Source organism: Globicephala melas, chromosome 14, assembly GCF_963455315.2.
Source record: "Globicephala melas chromosome 14, mGloMel1.2, whole genome shotgun sequence".
Lineage (NCBI taxonomy): Eukaryota > Metazoa > Chordata > Mammalia > Artiodactyla > Delphinidae > Globicephala > Globicephala melas.
In genome coordinates, this window is record NC_083327.1 from 6,584,576 (window position 1) to 6,604,535 (window position 19,960).

General features: G+C 38.9%; 1 protein-coding gene across 2 annotated transcripts in view; it reads right to left on the reverse strand.

Moving 5' to 3' along the window:
- LMBRD1 (LMBR1 domain containing 1) overlaps positions 1-19,960 on the reverse strand; it is a 116,542-nt gene that overhangs the window by 35,172 nt on the left and 61,410 nt on the right. For both annotated transcript variants that reach the window (XM_030859194.3, XM_060283770.2), the window contains exons 8-9: positions 18,167-18,292; positions 13,276-13,428 (exon numbers count right to left, since the gene is read on the reverse strand). In XM_030859194.3, coding sequence (XP_030715054.1) covers positions 13,276-13,428; positions 18,167-18,292 — 279 coding nt within the window. The remainder of the gene's footprint in view (positions 1-13,275; positions 13,429-18,166; positions 18,293-19,960) is intronic.

Sequence of the window (19,960 nt, forward strand, 5' to 3'; positions counted from 1 at the left end):
CCACACTAGCTATAGTGTCAGTTTTAAAATAAAAATTAAGCCAAAGAGATGACATCAGTAAAGGTAACAGAATAAGAACCTCTGAAAATCCTTTCCCCCCTAAAAGCAACGAGAAAACTGGCATAAATGGTCAGAATCAACTTTTTCAACACTCTGGAAATTAACCAGAGGCATGCAACAATCTAGGAGCATTTATTCAGGAAAAACGGCTGAATCTCAGTAAGAGCACAGAGCACTGTGGCATTCCGACTTGCTCTAGTACCAATCCCTCCTCTCTCGTGCATGGTAGATGGCCTGTAAAAGTCGTAAGCCTGGTAGCCACCTGCGAAAGCAGAAAGGGGTTGAAGTTCTTTCAGAGTCTCCTTCCCAGAGAACTGCCATTACTCGACCCGCCTGGTAATGGCATGGAAGAGCCCATTTGCAAGACTGTCTGTGTTTGGCCTAAACTGGAGTTCACACAGTGCAAAAATACCTTTTCTGCAGGAGTGTCTGTCAAAAAATTACAGGCAACCAATGAACTTCATGGCCACAAGAGCTAGTCAATATCAGGCAAGAAATAAACTAACTGAAAAGATTAAAACGGAAACCTAGGGAATGAGATGTCCACAGGTGCTCTGAAAAGTTTCCACATATTCCTGGGAATGAAGAAGGCCCTGTGCATGCTCAGGAAAGACAGGAGAGGCCTAAATGTCCACTTGTGGTCGACCCTGAAGCTCTGTCTGCACGAGCAGGAAGTGCAGAAGGCAGCACTGCAGTGCCAGCCTGGGTGCTGAACTCATGTCTCCACTCACACACAGCCCCTCAGCAAAGACTGGGAGACTTGCTGGTTCTAGGTGTTTAAGAAAATCATCGTCCAGTTATTAACTAAAGTAACCAAGCAGAAACTTGGGTGACTACACACAACAAAGAATACAGACTCCACAGAATAATTCACAAAAGTCACTAAACAAACAACAACAAAGAGTAATAACAGCAAATCCAGGGGAGACTCTGATCTCCAGAGTTACCACATTATATTATTTAAAACTTCCCAGGTTTTAACCAAAAAAAAAAAAAAAAAAAAAATTAAAGAGACATGCAAAGCAGCAAGAAAGTATGACTAATAGAGAGAAGAAAAAAATCAATAGGCACTGTCCTTGAGGAAGTCCTTGAGGACGCTGAACTTACTCGACAAAAACTTTAAAGCCACTATTTTAAATATGTTCAAGGAACTAACGAAAAGCATGTCTTAAGAACTAAAACAAATTATGAGAACAATTTCTCACCAAATACAGAATATCAACAAAGAAATGGAAATTTTAAAAAAGGAAGTGAATTGAAATTCTCAAGATGAAAATTATAAAAACTCAAACAAAAAGCTCACTAGAAAACAAAGTGAAAAGTTCAGCAGATTTGATCAGTCAGGAGAAAAGGATCATTAAACCTGAAGATAAATCGATTGAGATGATCAAGGCTGAGGAACAGAATACGGCTCCTTGAGGTCACAGGACTGAGGTCTTCATCTCTTTGCTGGCTATCAGCTGGGAGCCTCTCAGTTCCTTGAGGGCATTCATTTCCTGCATTCCTTTTCACATCCCCTCCATCCTCAAATCAGTAATGGCAGCTCAAGTCTTACATTCTGAATGTAAGACTTCACTTTAGCACATCTCTCTGACTCTAGCCATGGAAGTTCTCTGCTTTTAAGGACTTGTGCTACTAGATTGGGCCCATCAAGATAATCCGGGGTCAGCTCCATATTTTAAAGTCTGTAACATTAATTGCATCTGCAAAGTCCCTTTTGACATTTCGTGTATATTATACTCACAGGTTCCAGGGATTGGGGCGTGGACATCACTGGGGGAAGACAGAGGCATTCTGTCTATCACAAAAAGTGATAGTGATTCTTTGTTGGATTTAATGTTTTCTGGCACGAATCCTACTTTGTCTAATAGCACGATCATTATCTGCTTTTTTATTGTTTCCATTTGCTCAGTATATCTTTCAATACACATTGTTAGCCTTTGTGAATCACTGTTTTAGGATATAGTTATATCCTGCTTTCTGAGGAAAATTAAAATTTTTCCTTTTAATAGTGAGTTAGATCCATTCACATTTATTGATATGATTAACACGTTTTGTCTCAAAAATATCTTGTTGCTTGATAACTGTGTGTATATTTCCCGTGTTTCTTTCTCCAGTTAATGTGAATTCCTTGCTCTTTGATTTTTAGTTCTTTTGTTAGGAGGGTTTATATTTTTGTTCTAGTGTACTTAAATTTTCATGTGCCCTTAGCCCCCATTTCCTTATTCATTCCTTTACTAAACAATTTATTAGTTTTTACGTGTCCAACCTATTGCCTACGCAGTAATCTATGAGAAATTCTACTTTTCTTTCTCTCCCTTCTTAATTACATTATTTCTATTCATAGCACGTTTGTGCCTTATTCTCTGCCCTAGCCCACACCTTCTCTCCACAGACCTACAATATTACATGTTCACCATTTTTCCCTTCACTGATGTTTACGTTCTCACCTCTTAATTGGTCAAAGCTTGGCAACGAGTGGATTTCTCAAAAGAGCTCAGGGTACAGATTCTGTAACTGTTTTTCTAAAGGCTATTTTGGCTAAATATAAATTCCTTGGTTCTGCCAACTACAAACTGGCTCTTGCCACCTCCCTCTATAAGGACTAGGTCACAAACCGCTGCAGCCGCTGACCTTCAACCCCCTGAAAGGAGCTCAGGGTGGAGATCAGGAGTGAGGCCCTCTGTGCCCTGGGAAAAACGGGCAGAACAGGTCTTCAGATGTTTTCAGGAGACAATGTGATGAGCCCGATTCCTGCATCTCCTCGTATCTAGAAAAGCACTACCATCATCACTGGTGATGTCTGCTCCTCAGGACCAGCAGCCAGCCTCTGCCTCAGTGTGTGCTTGACTGCATGTGCCCCCTTCACTGACATCGTATAGAATACCACCCTTCCCCCCAGCTCCTGCGAGCGGTTCCTCAGAGCTACCCGAGAGGCTGTCTCCAGGGCTATAGTCCGCATTTTGCCCCAAATAAAACTTAACTCACAACTCTCACGTTGTGTGTGTTTTTTTTTTCAGTGGACAGTTCATACATTTTCATTGAGTTTGTTTGTTTGTTTGTTTTTAATGTTCCTCCATTCCTGCCTTGCTTTGTATGTTTTTTAAAAAGTCTAACAATGTTGCCCTTGTGAGTTGATTTTTTTTTCTTAGAAATCCTGAGGATTTTTCTTTAATTTTACTAGGAAAATTGCACATAAACTTTCCCAGGTACAAAGTGTCTATTTCATGTCTATTCATGAAATAGAATATGTGGTGCTCCAAGGACAATGGTGCCTCAAGGACAAAGGACGACACTGCTTGAAAAAGTGTCAGTGTTATACCCCCTACCGGACTCTTACTCGCCCTCCCCCCCATGTTGCCATGGTTATGAAATTCCTGAGCCCACCTGGGTGACACCCACCTGGGCAACGGGACCTGTCCCAAATAAGGAAAGGCATCTGCCCTGCCCCACTCCCACCCTACAGAAGGAAGGTATATGTGCCTCGACCAATCAGTAAATGAAATTTTTACCTCGGACCATCCCTTTGTTTTCTGGCTATAAAAACTGATCAACAGCACAAGTTCGGGCTCGACTCTCCCAGACTACTAGGAATTTGGCCCGCTGTTCTGGCACGACCCTTCCGTCTAATAAATCCTGCCTTTACATTCTGCCTTGTGTCTGGAAATTCTTTTCCAACCAGCGTTCGGACCACAACAGAATATTCATGACACGTGGATTCAGGTCTATTTATTTTTCGGTGTTTTGCAGGAGATTATGCATTTCAATATTCTGCTAATTTGTTTTGTTTTGCTACTGCATGGAAACCACTACACACAGGTAGTTTTTCTTTCTCTTTCATTTCAACACTCCTTTTCTGATCCTTTTTACTTCATCTTGTTTCCTTCTCTTGGTTATCTTTCTGGCTTTCTTCAAAGCCTCCCCTTACTAAATTTTATTTGATTCTATTCTCCTTTGGACACCTTGGAATTTTGTTTTCATTTTTGAAATTAAGTGTATTTTCCTCCTATTTTCCCCTCTGAGTTCAACTCTCTTCATTTCTACCTGCTTTTTGGCCACTTCTGTTTTTGGTTTTTTAAATAGTGGTAAAATACAAATAACATAAAATTATCATCTTAACCATTTTTAAGTGTACAGTTTAGCTGTGTTAAATACATTCATGCTGTTGTGCAACCAATCTTCAGAATTATTTTCATCTTGCAAAACTGAAACTCTGTACCCATTAAACAACAACTCCCCGTACCTCCTGCCCCCAACCCCTGGAGACCACCACTCTACTTCCTGTCTCTATGAATCTGATTGCTCTAAGTACCTCATATACAGTATTTGTCTTTTTGTGACTGGCTTATCTCACCTAATTTTGGGGGGTTTAAGATCAATCTTAGGCCCACCTCCAAATCTTCTCTCTACCATGCAATTTTTCCCAGATTGTCTTTGCTTAACACAAAGTTTTGCAGTAAGAGCTGGAGAGAAAACTTGCCGGACTTGGGGATTTTTGTTGTTGTTTTTACTTATAAGTACAGTTGATTCTCGTTTGCAGATTTGGCATTTGCAAGCCCACTGCTCACTAAAATTTATTTATGACCTTAAATCAATACATGTGGCTCTTGGCAGTCTTTTGCAGATACATGCAGAGAGGTAAAAATTCTAAGTCACCGGATGCTCCAGTCCCTAGCTGAGGCTGCACCAGGCCACGCTCTGCTTTCTTGTTTCAGCTCCTGTAAGTGGTCTACTTAGTGCTACATTCTTTGCATTTTTTGTGCTCTTTGTTTGTAACTTTGTTGTTTAAAATGGCCCCCAAGCATAGTGCTGAAGTGCAGTTTGGTTCCTAAGACTAAGAAGGCTATGCTTACTGAGAAAACACATGTGTTAGTTTTGTTCAGGCATGAGTTATACTGCTGTTGGTCCTAAGTTCAATGTTAATGAATCGACATTATGTCAGTTGTTCTTAAACACAAACACATAACAAACAAGGTTATGTATTGATCAGTCACTGATATCCAAGACCCAGTCCAAGCTTTTCTAGGCACTTGAGGCTTACTGCTACGCCAGTGTAAAGATGGGATAGGTCATTTACCCTTACGTGAACTTCAATATCCATACCATAATGTTACTGGTAAAGAGGAGCAGAATGCTCCACCCTAAAATATGCCTCTTTGGCATAAAGATTATTTTAAGCTATTTTTAAGAAACAGTAGAAACAGAAGCTCTGAAAACTGACACTGACAGTTACCCTTTTTAAGAGATATTTACATTTATAAGTGAAATCTCCATTTGTAAAGGTGGAAGAGGGTGATGACCAAATCTTCAGAAACTCTTATCAATGCAGAAGGCAACTACTTAAAGCCCGTCCTGTAAACAAGTATCTAGAAGAATAAAACACCTAGGGAGAAATTTAAACAAGGAGGCAAATGACTGATATACTCTACTTACATACAGTACTTGGGGGGGGCGGGAATTTTGCCACCAGAAAATGTGTCCCTCTGGCATGAGAATTAATCTCGGCTGATTATTTTTAGGAAACAGAAGACTCAGAGTCTTTCTTATTACCACCACGCCCACCCCACCCCGCAGCTGCCTAAAGAATTTAGATAAAGGGCCTGTTCCCAGAATAGAGTTGTCACCAGACATGTCTGCAAGGAATAAGGGCCAGGCGAGTCAGGAAAGTTGGCAGGGCCCGGAGCTCTGAGTCCACTCTGTTCCTTTGTCTCTCCTGGTCTAGCAAACACTTGTCTACCAAACATTGGCTTTTCCATCTCCATGTGAGCTGCCTTCCTCCCCTTTTAAGTCTCAAACCACTACCCCCAACATCCTCCTTTGTCTTTCGCTGAAGGTGGTATTTAAGGAGAAGGTTTCGGCTGTTTTGACGAGTTATTCAGTTCTCCTGGGTCTCTCCCATGTGTACATGTTATCAAACTTTTGTTTGAATTTCTCCTGTTCATCTGTCTCATGTCAATTTAATTCTTAGACCAGACAGAAGAATCCAGAAGGGAAGAAGAAAATTTCTTCCTCCCCTACAGCTGAAAACTATAAGACACTGCTGACAGAAATTAAAGGAGACATAAATAAATGGAAAGACATCCCATATTTACGGTTTGAAAGACTTAATACGTTAAAAATGACAATACTACTGAAAATGATCTACAGATTCAATGCAATCCCTATGAAAATCACAATGATGTTCTTTGCAGAAACAAGAAAATCCATCATGAAATTCATGTGGAATTTCAAGGAACCCTGAATAGCCAAAACAATCTTGAAAAAGAAGAACAAAGTTACAGGACTCACATTCCCTTATTTCAAAATTTACTACAAAGCCACAGCGATCAAAACAGTATGGTGGGCTTCCCTGGTGGCGCAGTGGTTAAGAATCCACCTGTCAATGCAGGGGACACGGGTTTGAGCCCTGGTCCGGGAAGATCCCACATGCCACAGAGCAACTAAGCCTGTGTGCCACAACTACTGAAGCCCACGCACCTAGAGCCCATGCTCTGCAACAAGAGAAGCCACCGCAATGAGAAGCCCTCACACCTCAACGAAGAGTAGCCCCCGCTCGCTGCAACTAGAGAAAGCCCATGCGCAGCAACAAAGATCCAACGCAGCCAAAAATTAATAAATTTATATATATATATATATATATATATATAAAAACAGTATGGTACTGGCCTAAAGACAGACATAAGGAATGAAAACAGACCCTTGTCCTTCACTATATATAAAAATTAACTCAAGATAGATCAAAGATCTAAATGTAAGGGGTAAAACTATTAAACTCTTAGGGAAAAAACCTTCATGGCATTGTATTTGGCAATTTTTTTTGTATATGACACAAAAAACATAGGTAACAAAAGCAAAAGTGAACTGGACATCATCAAAATTAAAAAAACTCTGTGTATCAAAGGACATTATCAACAGAATGAAAAGACAAGCCAAGAATAGGAGAATATTTACAAATCATGTATCTGATAAGGAGTAACATTCAGAATGATACAGAGCAAGGCCCTGTGGGTCTCCAGGGAACAAAGCCTTTCTGTGCCCCCCATTTCTCTGATTATAGGAAATAGGCTTCATTCAGCCTCCATGACCTTCCCCGACTTCCAATGGGCAGATTCAAGCAGTTGGTAATTAGGGAAGGGAGGGGATGGGAGACAAGGGAGAAACAAACAGTCAAGAGAAACAATAGTGCAGCCTTGGGGCAAGGTCCTGGTGTCCCAATCAATGCATACACACAAACATATCTTTGAGCTGTTCTGTAGATACTGAAACCTCCTCTAAGTGGGAGAAGTTAATGATTAATGATGGTATGCTGCCCACAGCATGCAGACCCCAGACCAGTTGGAACCTGAAGGCTGATGATGCTGACTCGGGCTTACCTCACCGCCAACCCATCAGAAGAATGCAAGCCCATCACTGCCTTGATCCTTATCACCTACCTGAAAGCAGGAGCCCTGACTATAAGACCTCTCCCTATTCCCCAGGGAGGGGGGCACTAGCGCTAGGCTGCTGTGTTCCCTCTTTGCCTGTCAAAGAGATAAAGCTACTCTTTCTCTTTCCTCCAAAACTCTGTCTCTGAATTTCTAGTCAGCACCAGAGCACAGAGGGCCAATATTTTGGCAACAAGAATATTAAAAACAAACAAACAAAAAAAACCAAATAAACATTTCTCCAAAGTAAAGATACAAAGCCAACAATCAAGTGAAAAGATGCTCAATGTCACTAATCGTTAAGGAAATGAAAATGAAAACCACAATGAGATATCACTTCACAACAATAAGGTTGGCTATTATCAAAACAAAGGAAAATAAGTGTTGACAATGATATGGATAAACTGGAACCCTGTGCCTTACTGGTGGGTGTGTAAAATGGTGCAGCCACTGTGGAAAACAATTTGTAGGTTCTTCAAAAAGTTATACCAGGACTGACACAAGATCTCTCAATTCCATTTTTAGGTATATACTCAAAAGAACTGAAAGCAGGGACTCAAACAGATACTTGTATACCAATTACCTTGGAAGCATTATTCACAATAGCCAAAAGTTGGAAATAACCCAAATGTCCACCAACAGATGGATGGACAAACAAAAAGACGAATGGAGAAACAAAATTGATATTATTCAGCCTTAAAAAGGAATGAAATTTTGATACATCAAAAATATGGATGGGGCTTCCCTGGTGGTGCAGTGGTTGAGAGTCCGCCTGCCGATGCAGGGGACGCGGGTTCATGCCCCGGTCCGGGAAGATCCCACATGCCGCGGAGCAGCTGGGCCCATGAGCCATGGCTGCTGAGCCTGTGCGTCCGGAGCCTGTGCTCCGCAACGGGAGAGACCACAACAGTGAGAGGCCCGAGTACCGCAAAAACAAAAAAAAACGGATGATCTTTGAAGACATTATGTGAAGTCAAATAAGCCAGACACAAAAGGACATATAATTCACTTATATGAGGTAACTAGAATAGGAAAATTCAGAGAGACGGAAAAGAGAATAGAGGTCATTAAGGGATATAAGCTGGGCAGGGGTGAAACAGGAGGGAACGGGGCAGGGCACCACCTTTAAAAGAATGACAGAGCTGTTGGATATGACATCACCTGGTTAGAACCAACTAGGTTCAAGATGGCGGAAGATTCAAATTCCAGTGACACTGAGCCTCATTTATATGCTCAACATAATACATTAGCTAAATGACATATCCACAGGTGCCATGATGCTTCTGAGGCTGACCAAAAAAATGTCAACAAGTGAGCGGGGCCCAATTCCTGGAAATCTCCGCCCCTTCTCCAAGATAGTTGGAATAATACCCCCACTCCTTTCCTTATGAAATTACCCAGCCCATAAAAACTAACCATGCCGTATTTCAGGGCCTCTCACCTTCTGAGATGGCCCACACTCTGTCTGTGGAGTGTGTTTCTCCCAGGACCATGCTTGCCTTTTAAGATGGACTGCATTCTGTCTATGGACCGTATATCTCTCTAAATAAATGCACTTCTTACCTATCACTTTGTCGCTCACTGAATTCTTTCTGCGACGAGACATCAAGAACCTGAGCTTCATTAAGTCCTGAGACCAGGTATGTGATCTCAACTAAAAGACAGTGAGTTCAAGTCCCAGTCTGAGTCAGGTGGTTTCACGGGTATGGGGGGTGGAGGTGCAGAATGGAGAGTTATTTTTGAATGTTCTGTTTGGGACGATGAAAGGTTCTGGAAATGGAGAGTGGTGACAGTTGCACAAGACTGTGAATGTAAGTAATGCCACACCGACAAATAGTTTAAATGGTAAATTGTATGTTATGTATGTTTTACCACAATAAAAAAAAAGTCTGAAAAAATAAGTGATAAAATTATGGACATGAATTTATAATATCTCTTTATAAATATAAGAGGTATAAATATACAATAACAGGTGTACATATAGTAAAATCTCAAGTTTTATTTAAAACCTAATGGATCTGTAGGTTACCCAGGCCAATTTAGCTGTACACACTCGAAGAATGCCCATCTGTCAGGGGCAAGTTTAATCAAGTGTCTAATGAAGATTAGACTGTATGCTTAGAAATGTGCTCGGTATTATATATAAATGCTCTTTTAAGGACCCATTAACTTATTCTAATTAGATGCTTATTTTTATAAGTGCCTTCAACTCAAAACTAATTTTCTTCCTTGAGTTCCATGGCAGTATTCAAGAAGTTGAAAAATCTATATATAGAACTGTAACAATAGCAGCTGCAATTTTCTGAGCTGCTTACATCAAAAGGCACAGCATACATTATTTCATTTAATTCCCATAACAAAAATAAGTACATAACTCCATTACATGAATGAGAAAGATGAGGTGTAGCAAGGTGAAGTAACAAGAGTTTATACGGCTGGTGAGGAGCAGAGCAAGGACTCAACACTACATGTATGTGACAGAAAAGCCATGCTCTGAACCCCTGTGCCTCTGACATGAGACACACATATGCTAGGCAATCATGGAAGTGTGAAATCACAAGATCACTTGCATCTTGGGGGGGCGGGGGGGAGCTACTCTTATGAAAAATAATTATAACATTTTCTTATAAAAAATGGCAAATTGTGGTGTAATTTAATACACTTTATAATAAAGCAAACCTGGATTACATACAGCACCGAACACTACCACCAAATTTTGAGACAGACATAACTTTAAAGAAATTCTGCACCAGGAGCTTCTCAGAGGTGTCAAACGACCTCCAGCATGGCTGAGCAGTGCAGAGCGGGGAGCGGCCCTGTCTGCCTGCTCCCACTGGGACCACTGGGATGCTAATGTTTGAGAAGCACGAACAGCACAGCTTCCCATTTTCTGAGTTACATCTGTATAATAAATCATTTTCATACTTCATGTGAGAAGAACTCATGTTAAAGCCTCAATTACATAACAGTAAGTTTGCATCCTCAGATTTTTCCATCAGGCATGACTACTACTAACTAATCCTAAGTGTTTCCTATTATTCCTAACTTAAAACCAGATAATAGGTAAGAATTCCAATCAGTATTCGAGAATACTGATTTATTTATATAACAAAAGGAATAAATGGTAAACTGACGGTACTGGAAGTTTTAGCCCGTGCAGTAAGGAGAAAAAAAATCGGAAATCTTATATTTGAAAGGAAGAAGTAAAACTGTCTTCTAACACTGACATAATCATGTATATAAAAATTCCTTGGGAATCTATAATAAAGCTACTAGAACTAATAATTTAGCCAGGCTGCATGATACAAGGCCAATGCACAGAAACGAATTTCTACATACTAGCAACAATTGAGAATTGAAATTAAACAAAATAACGTGTAATATTATAAATGAAGATATAGATAAATTTATCAAAATACCTGCAAGACCTCTATACTGAGAACTACAAAACACTGCTGAGAGAAAATTACGATAACATAAATAAACGGAAAGATATCACGTTCATGGATTAGAAGAGTCAATATTAAGGTAACAATTCTCCCCAAATTCACCTACTGATTCAAAGTAATCCCAATAGAAATTCCACTGGGTGTTTTGCGGAGTTAAGAGTCAATTCTAAATTTGTATGGAAATGCAAAGGATCTAGCAGAGCCGAAACAATATTGAAAAAGGAAAACAAAACTGAAGAACTGACATGCTTGATTTCATGACTGATTATAAAGCTCTAGTAATCAAGTTTTAGCATAAGAACATGTAGATCAACGGAACAGAAGAGAGTCCACAAACAGAGCCACACATATATACAATCGATTTGACAAAAGTACCAAGGAAATTCAATGAGCAAAGGATAGTCTTGTCAAAAGAATAAAAAAAGGTGCTGAAACAACTAGCTATCCATATGGAAAATAAAATAAACTTTGACCCCTAAGTCACATCATTCCACAAAATTAACTTAAAATGGACCACAAACCTAAAATATAAGAACTAAAACTATCATCTAGAAGAAACTCAGGAGAAAATGCTCTCTATAAAAACTTAAGAAACATCTCCTTGAATGACAGTGTTGAGACAACATAAAAGCAAGGCATAAACTAGGGGTCAACATTAAGAATACACAAATTTGACAAAGTACTTGATTCAGAATATACAAAGAAGTCTCATTACTCGCTCATAAAACAAAAACCTAACTTTCAAAGTGGCCAAAGATTTAAACAGGCCTTTGAGAAAAGATAAACAAATGGCCAATAAGAATACAAAAAGATGCTTAATATCATTAGTCACCAGGGAAATGCAAATCAAAACCATGAGGTAAGATCATACACCCATTAGAACAACTATCACATCACAGTTACAATATGAGTTGACAAGGATGTGAAGCAACTGGAAATCTCATGCTGCTGTGGGAATGCAGAATGGTGCAACCACTTTGAAAAATACTTCACTTATTATAAAGTGAAATGTATATTAAACATTAGACCCAGCAATTCTACTCCTAGGCATTTACTCAAGAAAAACGAATGAATGTGTAGGTGTCTACACAAAGATTTGTACACAATGCTCACATCAGCATTAATCGTAATAGCCTCAAACTGGAAACAACTCGAATCCCCACTAACAGGTGAGTGGATAAACAAATTGTGATACAGACACACTGGAATACTACTCAGCAAGAAAACAAAATGAACCACTGAAAAGAAATGCAGTAACATGCATGGCATCTCAAAAGCACTGTGCGGAGCAAAGAAGCCAGACAAAAGCCTATATATGCCATGACTCCCCAGAACACATAGAAGTAAACCTCGATGACAGAAGGCCATCAGTGGGTGGCTGGAGTCTGAGCTCAGTGGCACAGGGGAAGACATAAAGTAGCTTTCTGTCGTGATGTAGATCTTCTATACCTACATGCCTACATTTGGCGAAATCGATCTGCACACTTAATAAAGTTGATTTGAAAGTCCCTCTAAACACAGGTACAGTGAAATGGCACAAAGCACTTTTGAAACAAGGCAGCTAATGTTAGTGACCAAGTTATAAATATTTATAAAGAAGCTATATAAACAATTTAGAATTAAGGGGTGAGCAGGGTTTCTTCATACTTTTGGTGCTATGAAGACAATCACCTTGGCAAAAGGGACCGAGGTGAGTCTTAAGAAAGGTTTAAAAGTGATACACAGTAGATCTAACTGATTATGGTATGTTTTTGAAGAAGTCTTTCAAAAGAGAAGCTTTTTAGGTAAGCAGTCAGTGCATTTCCTCATTTCCTTTTGAATTATAAGAGGAAGACCACAGTCTGAAGAATTCAAGGCTAGCTAATGATGGTTTAAAAAAAAAAAGGGAAATTAATGGTTTTCCATCTTAAATAATACTTTTACATACTTTCAGAAGCATGCCACCTCACAATGAAGCAAATTCTATTGAAATTTTCAATCTGAATATTGAAATCTGCCTATCTGAGAAAGGTCTAATATGGGTCCCAGATCTCCTACAGAAAAGTACAACCTTGTAAAACCAGGAGAATACCACATTACTTACCTACATTTTAATTTAAATCCCCCCAAACCTCTGTTATAATACTTACATGACACACGAGTAAATGAAGCTCAGAGAGGTTACGTACCTTGCCCAAACTACCAAATATCAGAGCTGTGATTTAAAACCAGATTATTTCAACTGCGAAACCCATGCTCTTAAGTTCCACGCTGCAATGCCTCACAAGGAGAACTCAGCCTCCCTGAGAGGTACTACAGAAACTTGGAAGAGTGACAGCATAATTTTGTAAAACCCCACTTACCTTCAGGGGACGCAGGGCACCACAGAATTTAGTCCACCAGCTATTTTCAATGAATTCTAAGTGCCTCTCTCTTTTCCTAAGTGTTCGTAACCTTTCTTCAAGTTGTTTTAAGGCGCGTTTATCCCTTGCTGGCAAAGGTCGACCATCTTTGCTCTGCAAATAACAGAACAAAATAAAAGTGTTTTTTTACCATTAAGGTCTTTATAAAGTACCCATCAGATTTAGCAGATCAGGCAACACAAATTTTTTTGGCTCGATTTGACTCCTTTGGCAAATTTACAAATTGGAAAAAAAAAAAAAGAACCTAACAACTTCTATGTGACAACACACATCTCTGAACCCAGATCAGTGTCAGAATGCGATGTGAATGTGTGTACGTTTAATGCCGAACGTCCTCTTGATCCCCGTTTTCCAAATACCGTATATGGTAAAGTCATGTGGAGACAGATAAATATTTTTAAAAACATCCTTTTTATGAGGCACTTTATGTTCTTTGCTCAGTTATTCTCCTTCATCTCCAAATTCCTCATCCTATCCCTTGTCTTAACATATCTGGTCCTACGTTCTCTCTCCTTTTGGTCGAGAGACTGTGTTACAGTGTATCTGAGCTGAGGCTTCTCAGCCCGACTCAAACACCAGCAGAGTGATGCAGTACTCGTATGCGGTGTGCACAGGTTTTTATAACAATCGCTAAGAGCCAGCGCTTTCTTATTCTCTATTTACATTTGCAAATGAGTTATGTTTTCTTCGGCTGGCCTACCTGACAGATAATTCTCATCTATATTCATATGATATTTACCGTAACCATGAGCAGTACCTTTCTGTGGCGTCCAGGTGACACTTTCCCACTCGAACTCCCCCCTGCCCATAAGTGTCTTCAACTCGGTACAATAATAAACCACAATAACAAGACAACTGCTAAATACTGAAAAGGTGAAATATAAATTTGTTTGCTTTTATTGAAGGACCAAGAAAATATTTACACGGGACAACATTTTTCTTTCTTTCTTTCTTTTTTTTTTAAGTTTTTGGCCAGGCCATGCGGCTTGTGGGATCTTAGTTTCCCAACCAGGGATTGAACCCCCAGGCCCTCAGCAGTGACAGAGTTGAGTCCTAACTACTGGACTGCCAGGGAATTCCCGGGACGTTTTTAAACTGTAAAAGCGTTAATAATTAGAGTGTTAAAATCCCTATCAAGGTTTAAATAGGATGCTGGGGGACACGCCGGCCAGTGCTCTGCAGCACAGCCCAGAGCAGCATCAATGTGGAATAAGGGACACACGCATTGTTCATTATTTCTATGTATTTCTTGTCCGGGCAGACAGCCCAGACACCCTTTCATAAGGGGATGTCAGGGTCACAGCGACCTCTCCACAAGACGGCACTGCAATGCTCTGTTCCTGATCGTGTTGCTTCCCAAACGTCACATGCATAACAATCAACAGGAGGGTCCGTTCAACGCAGGTTTCTAGACCCTACCCCGAGAGAACACGACTTAGTTAGGTCCCGGGTGGGGCCCGGAATTTGCATTTCTGCCAAATTCCCAGGAGATGCTGATGCTACTGGTCCAGAGACCATACTTTGCATACATGGGGCTATTATTATTATTTAACTATCTTCACTGCTTTAGGTACACTGGTTATTATCAAATTGTATCCCTTACAGAAGGGTATTTTCTGAAGACCAGAGGAATAAGATATCTCCCTCCAGAAGACAGATCCAGGTCACGATACTTCAAGCGTGTGGTACTTTATGTCTTAACTACACAATTTTTCTCAAAACTGCCATTCTAATATCAAAAGGATACCAACAAGGTAGATTTATTTCACTGCTGGCATTCCCTATTTCAGGAAAATAATTTTTTAGTAAGCTGATTTAAGGGTCCACTGAAAACACACTCAAATTATCTGCCCATTTGCCGAAGCATCAGTGGGATGAATGGAGGCCCGCTCTGCTGTACCAACTGTCTAAACCAAAGTAAGAAGAACTGTGGTCAGACAGACACCAGGAGAGACACCCAGCAGTCAACCAATATTTCATTTGGAAAAAAAAAAAAGGAAGTTACACAGCATATAAACAATATCCTTTGTTGGAAAAACAGTAAAACGTGAAAGCTGCCCCTCCCACGGTCCCCAACGACCACCCCCTCTTCTGTGGTTATCGCTGTCACAGAGACCATGCATATCTATGTGTCTACATGTGTCCCTCTGTGTAAACATACTTATGTTTTTTATTTTACATAATAGGTAACATTTCCTGTGCCTTATTCTCCTTAAATCTTCCAAATAAATCTCTGAGGTTGATAACAGCATTTTTTTTTTTTTTTTTGCGGTACACGGGCCTCTCATTGCTGTGGCCTCTCCCCTCGCGGAGCACAGGCTCCAGACGCGCAGGCTCAGCGGCCATGGCTCGGACCCAGCCGCTCTGCAGCATGTGGGATCCTCCCGGTCCGGGGCACGAACCCGCGTCCCCTGCATCGGCAAGCGGACTCCCAACCACTGCACCACCAGGGAAGCCCGATAACAGCATTTTATTCATTTATTAGATGAGGAAAATAAGGCCCACAGATATTACCTACATAATCAGGAGAGCCAGAATTTAAACTGAGAAAGTGTAATTTAATTTCATAAGATACATTCTCTAAGCTACATAAATCTACCTCATTCCTTTTCATCATTGCACAGCACATTATACCATGATATTTTAATTTAACAAATACCTTATTTTTGAACATTTAGATTATTTTCTTTTTTGAGGGGGCAGGGACATGAATATCCTTATTCACCTGGGTACAAGCGCATACATACAATCCAGTGAGATAGGCTCCTAGACATCTGCTGGATTAAAATTTAATTATTAAAAGGTACGTTGTTTGTGCATTTGTGTGTACAGGCGCACCTGACAACATTCAGTTTTCTTTTAAAAGCTGTATATTTTATATTCCCTCAAACAGTATTCCTATCCCCAAATTCTTATCAACCCCTGACGAAGGTAAAAAATTTAAAGACTTCTAAAGGATAAAAAAATACTGAGTTGCTCAAATTACCAGCCATCCTGGTTTTAGCAATAAAAGTCCCTTCATGTTCTGGAAAACTCCTCAGGTCCCACACAAACTGGGATCTTAGTCAACCTACTCATTACTAATGAGCTGAAGCATCACTTCATATTTTCACTGAAGAGTTTAATTTCTCCTTCAGTAAACTGTCTATTTAGGTCTTCTGTTCATTATTTCTATGTATTTCTTGTCTTTTTTTCTTCTTGACTTAAAGATGCTCAGCATATATCAGTTATATTGCAGATTATTTCCTCTCAAATTATTGTTGGTTCTTTAAATTCCTTTTTGGTGCCACTTTTTTTGGTACATAAATTTAAAAACATAAAAATTTAAAGCTCACCAGTTGCTCAATTTGCACTCGAGTTCTGAGTCTTACTCAGAAAGGTCTTCTACATACCAAAATAAAATTTGATTTTCACTTTCTCCTAATGTTTTGTAAATGTTATACTGGATTAAATTCTGAATTTGTTTAGTATATGGTAGGAGGTTTATAAAGATTTCATTTTTTATCTTTTATAGACTGTATTGAATTTCCACCTAAACGTATGAAAACTGTCGTCTCTACAATATTGAATCTTCCCAAGTAGGAACGGATGAAGTTCTCCATTTATTTCAGTCTTCTATTATGTATTTCAATAAAGTTTGTAATTTCCACCAGGAAGATTCTGACATTTCTTATTATTCTATAGTTCACAGTTATTGGAAATGAGGTCATTTTCTATTACATCCTCCACCTGGTGAATGATCCTGTACATTTGTATCTGGACACCTTGATGAACTCTTGTTAGGTCTATTAATTTGCCAGTTGGTTCTTTTAGATTTTCTTGGTAGAGGCTATCTGCAAATAACAGAAGTTACTTCCCCTCTTCTCTCCTCTCCCTTCCACAGTTACCCCTACGTTCTTTTCTATCTGACTAGGAATAGAATACGAACATCCCTGTCGTATACGTGCCTTTAGTGAGAATGTTTCTTTCATTAGGTACGATGCTCACGGTAGGCTTCCTTTGCTAAACAACTTCTTTTCTTCCAATTTGGTAAGAATTTTCTCTAAACATCGTTAACTACAAATTGACTCTTACCAAATACTCTTTGGCATCTATTAAGATGTTTATGTTTCTCATTTATTCTCAATATATTAAACTACTTTATTTTCTAACATATCATCCTCGCCATCCTGGGATAAACCTAATCTTATAATTATGAAATATTCTCTTATTACAGCATAGTTTTTGAATTGCTAACATTTTAATTTATATTAAATTATTTGCCTGTACTTTCATAAGAGAGCCCAGTAAACAGTTTTCTTTTTGGTGTGCTATTACCATCTGGTTTCTGTCTCAGGATTATGATAGTTTAATAGAATAATTCAGAAAACTTTCCATTTTTTCCTATGTTCTATAAATAAGATTTATCTGTTACTTGAAGGTGACAGAGGAAGAAAAACTTGATTGTGTTTTTAGAAGTACATTTAATTGGCAAGTGGTTACACGTAATCTTATCTTATTCAACCAGTACATAAAACTTTAACGTAAGTGATACAGTGAAATCTGATATTACACATGGAATCAGCATACCTGGGAACTAGCAAGGTCTTCATCATACACAAGTAGAACTTTTGTGTTTCAGTTGTTAGAACACTGATAGAAATTCTCACACTGTCAGTGTCCTACATTTCACAGAAGACAATTTTTTAAAAATAGGGTTCTTTAAGGATACGTTGAACAAAAACTCAAACAATGTCAAAATATGGGCTTAGCAATGTCTAAGTCACAACACAGAGCAGCTCGAAGACAAAGTACTTTTACGCTCCCCGGTTACAATAAAACATCAAGTCACCTTCGATTTAATCGTTTGGATGTGCTGCTCCACTTCCTCAATGTCTTCAGTGTTTTCTAGACGTTCGTAAGCGGCGCTTCTAGTGCCTTTGATCAGATTTAGAGGCAAGGCCGACATGCCATAGGCCTGAAAGAACAAAGGAAAACACGTTCTGGTAATACTGTTTTATTTCATTTATTTTTTGGCTGTGCCACGAGGCTTGCGGGGTCTTAGTTCCCCAACCAGGGATCAAACCTGGTCCCCTGGCAGTGAGAGCGCCAAGTCCTATCCACTGAACCACCACGGAATTCCCTAGTCATACTATTTTAAACATATTATACAGAATTTTCAGGTAAAAAATGTCCTTTTAAGTAACAACAAAATGAGTAAGCAGTTGTGAAGGGGACAGTCACTGAAGAACAGAGGATATGGGAGTGAATCATGATTATATTGCCTCATCATTCTGTTTATTTCATATTTAGTTACATAGAGTTACGTCTGTAATACTATTCCTAGAATAGGTAATATCTATTTTTCAAAGGACAAGTTATAAAATTAATGGAAATATAATACTTTATCAAAGTAATAACTCACAATTTCAGGCTAATCAGGGGTTAAGATAGTATGAATCAGTAGAAACAATTTATAAAATTATTTTCTATGGAAAAACCCAAATTTATCCAAGTGTATATAGTAAACCCGTAGTAAAATGTAAGTATTTTAACATACATGTTATTTGATTAGCATACCAATGATCTGTATGGAGTTTATTTGTAAGTTCTAAGTATTTACAGTCTTTTCACTAAGTATTTTAAATATAATTCTTACAAGAAATTCTAAAATATTAATGGGCATTAAAAATAAACCTATTATTTTCTATTACCCAATTCTATATTAGCCAGTCCCAAATGTGAAATTTTATTGTAACTATTAAAAACACTCAATGGCAACTGCCATGTGGCCATTATTCAAAATCGTTACTGACCTTAAATCCTTAGAAGCAAAACTGACAACTACCACCTGTTGGGTGCAGCGACGGGCTCTAAAGCAGACACACCATGTATTCAGATCCTTCCACTTTCTTCCTGAGAACACAGCCAAACCACTTCAGCCAGCCTCCCTGAAGTTAGGCGGGGCCATGAGACTGAGCTCAAGCAATGAATGTGGGCAGAAGTGATAAACGCTACCTCTTAGGCTTAACCCTGAACTCTAAAATATCCTGAGTAATCCTGCATATTTTCTCTCATGCGCTCTGCTACCTGGCTGTCAACTCCCAGGATGATCTCAAATATGTTTAGTGTCAATTTTAATCACTTCAATATTCTCACTGAGTCTCCTTTAGACATTGATTAAACCACAATTCATATAGGGAAGCATAAATTCTGACACATCAGGGTTGTTTTTAAATTAAGGGAGAATAGGAACAAAGAACATGATTAAAAGGAAATCCCAGAAATCAACCAGTTCTATCAGGTAGTATCAACTCTATATAGCATGTTGTATTTAGATAATTAACTAGCTGAAATTATTACCTAATATGCAAATCCTTGCATTTTCTAAAGGAGAGATACTTAAAATCTTGCATTTTAAATACTGTTAAAACATAAGTTAATGTTCTCATGATTTCCCCATCATCCGAAAACAAAAACAACAAGGAGAGGTTGGGGAAAGGTTCTATTTGTATTAGAAGAAAATATAATTTGGACAGAGTAGAATAATTTTCTTCTAACTAAATAAATTCTTATCTAACTTATACTCCTAATGACCTTGGTAAAATATAAAAAGGAAAAACATAATCAGGTTTACTTTTTTAAC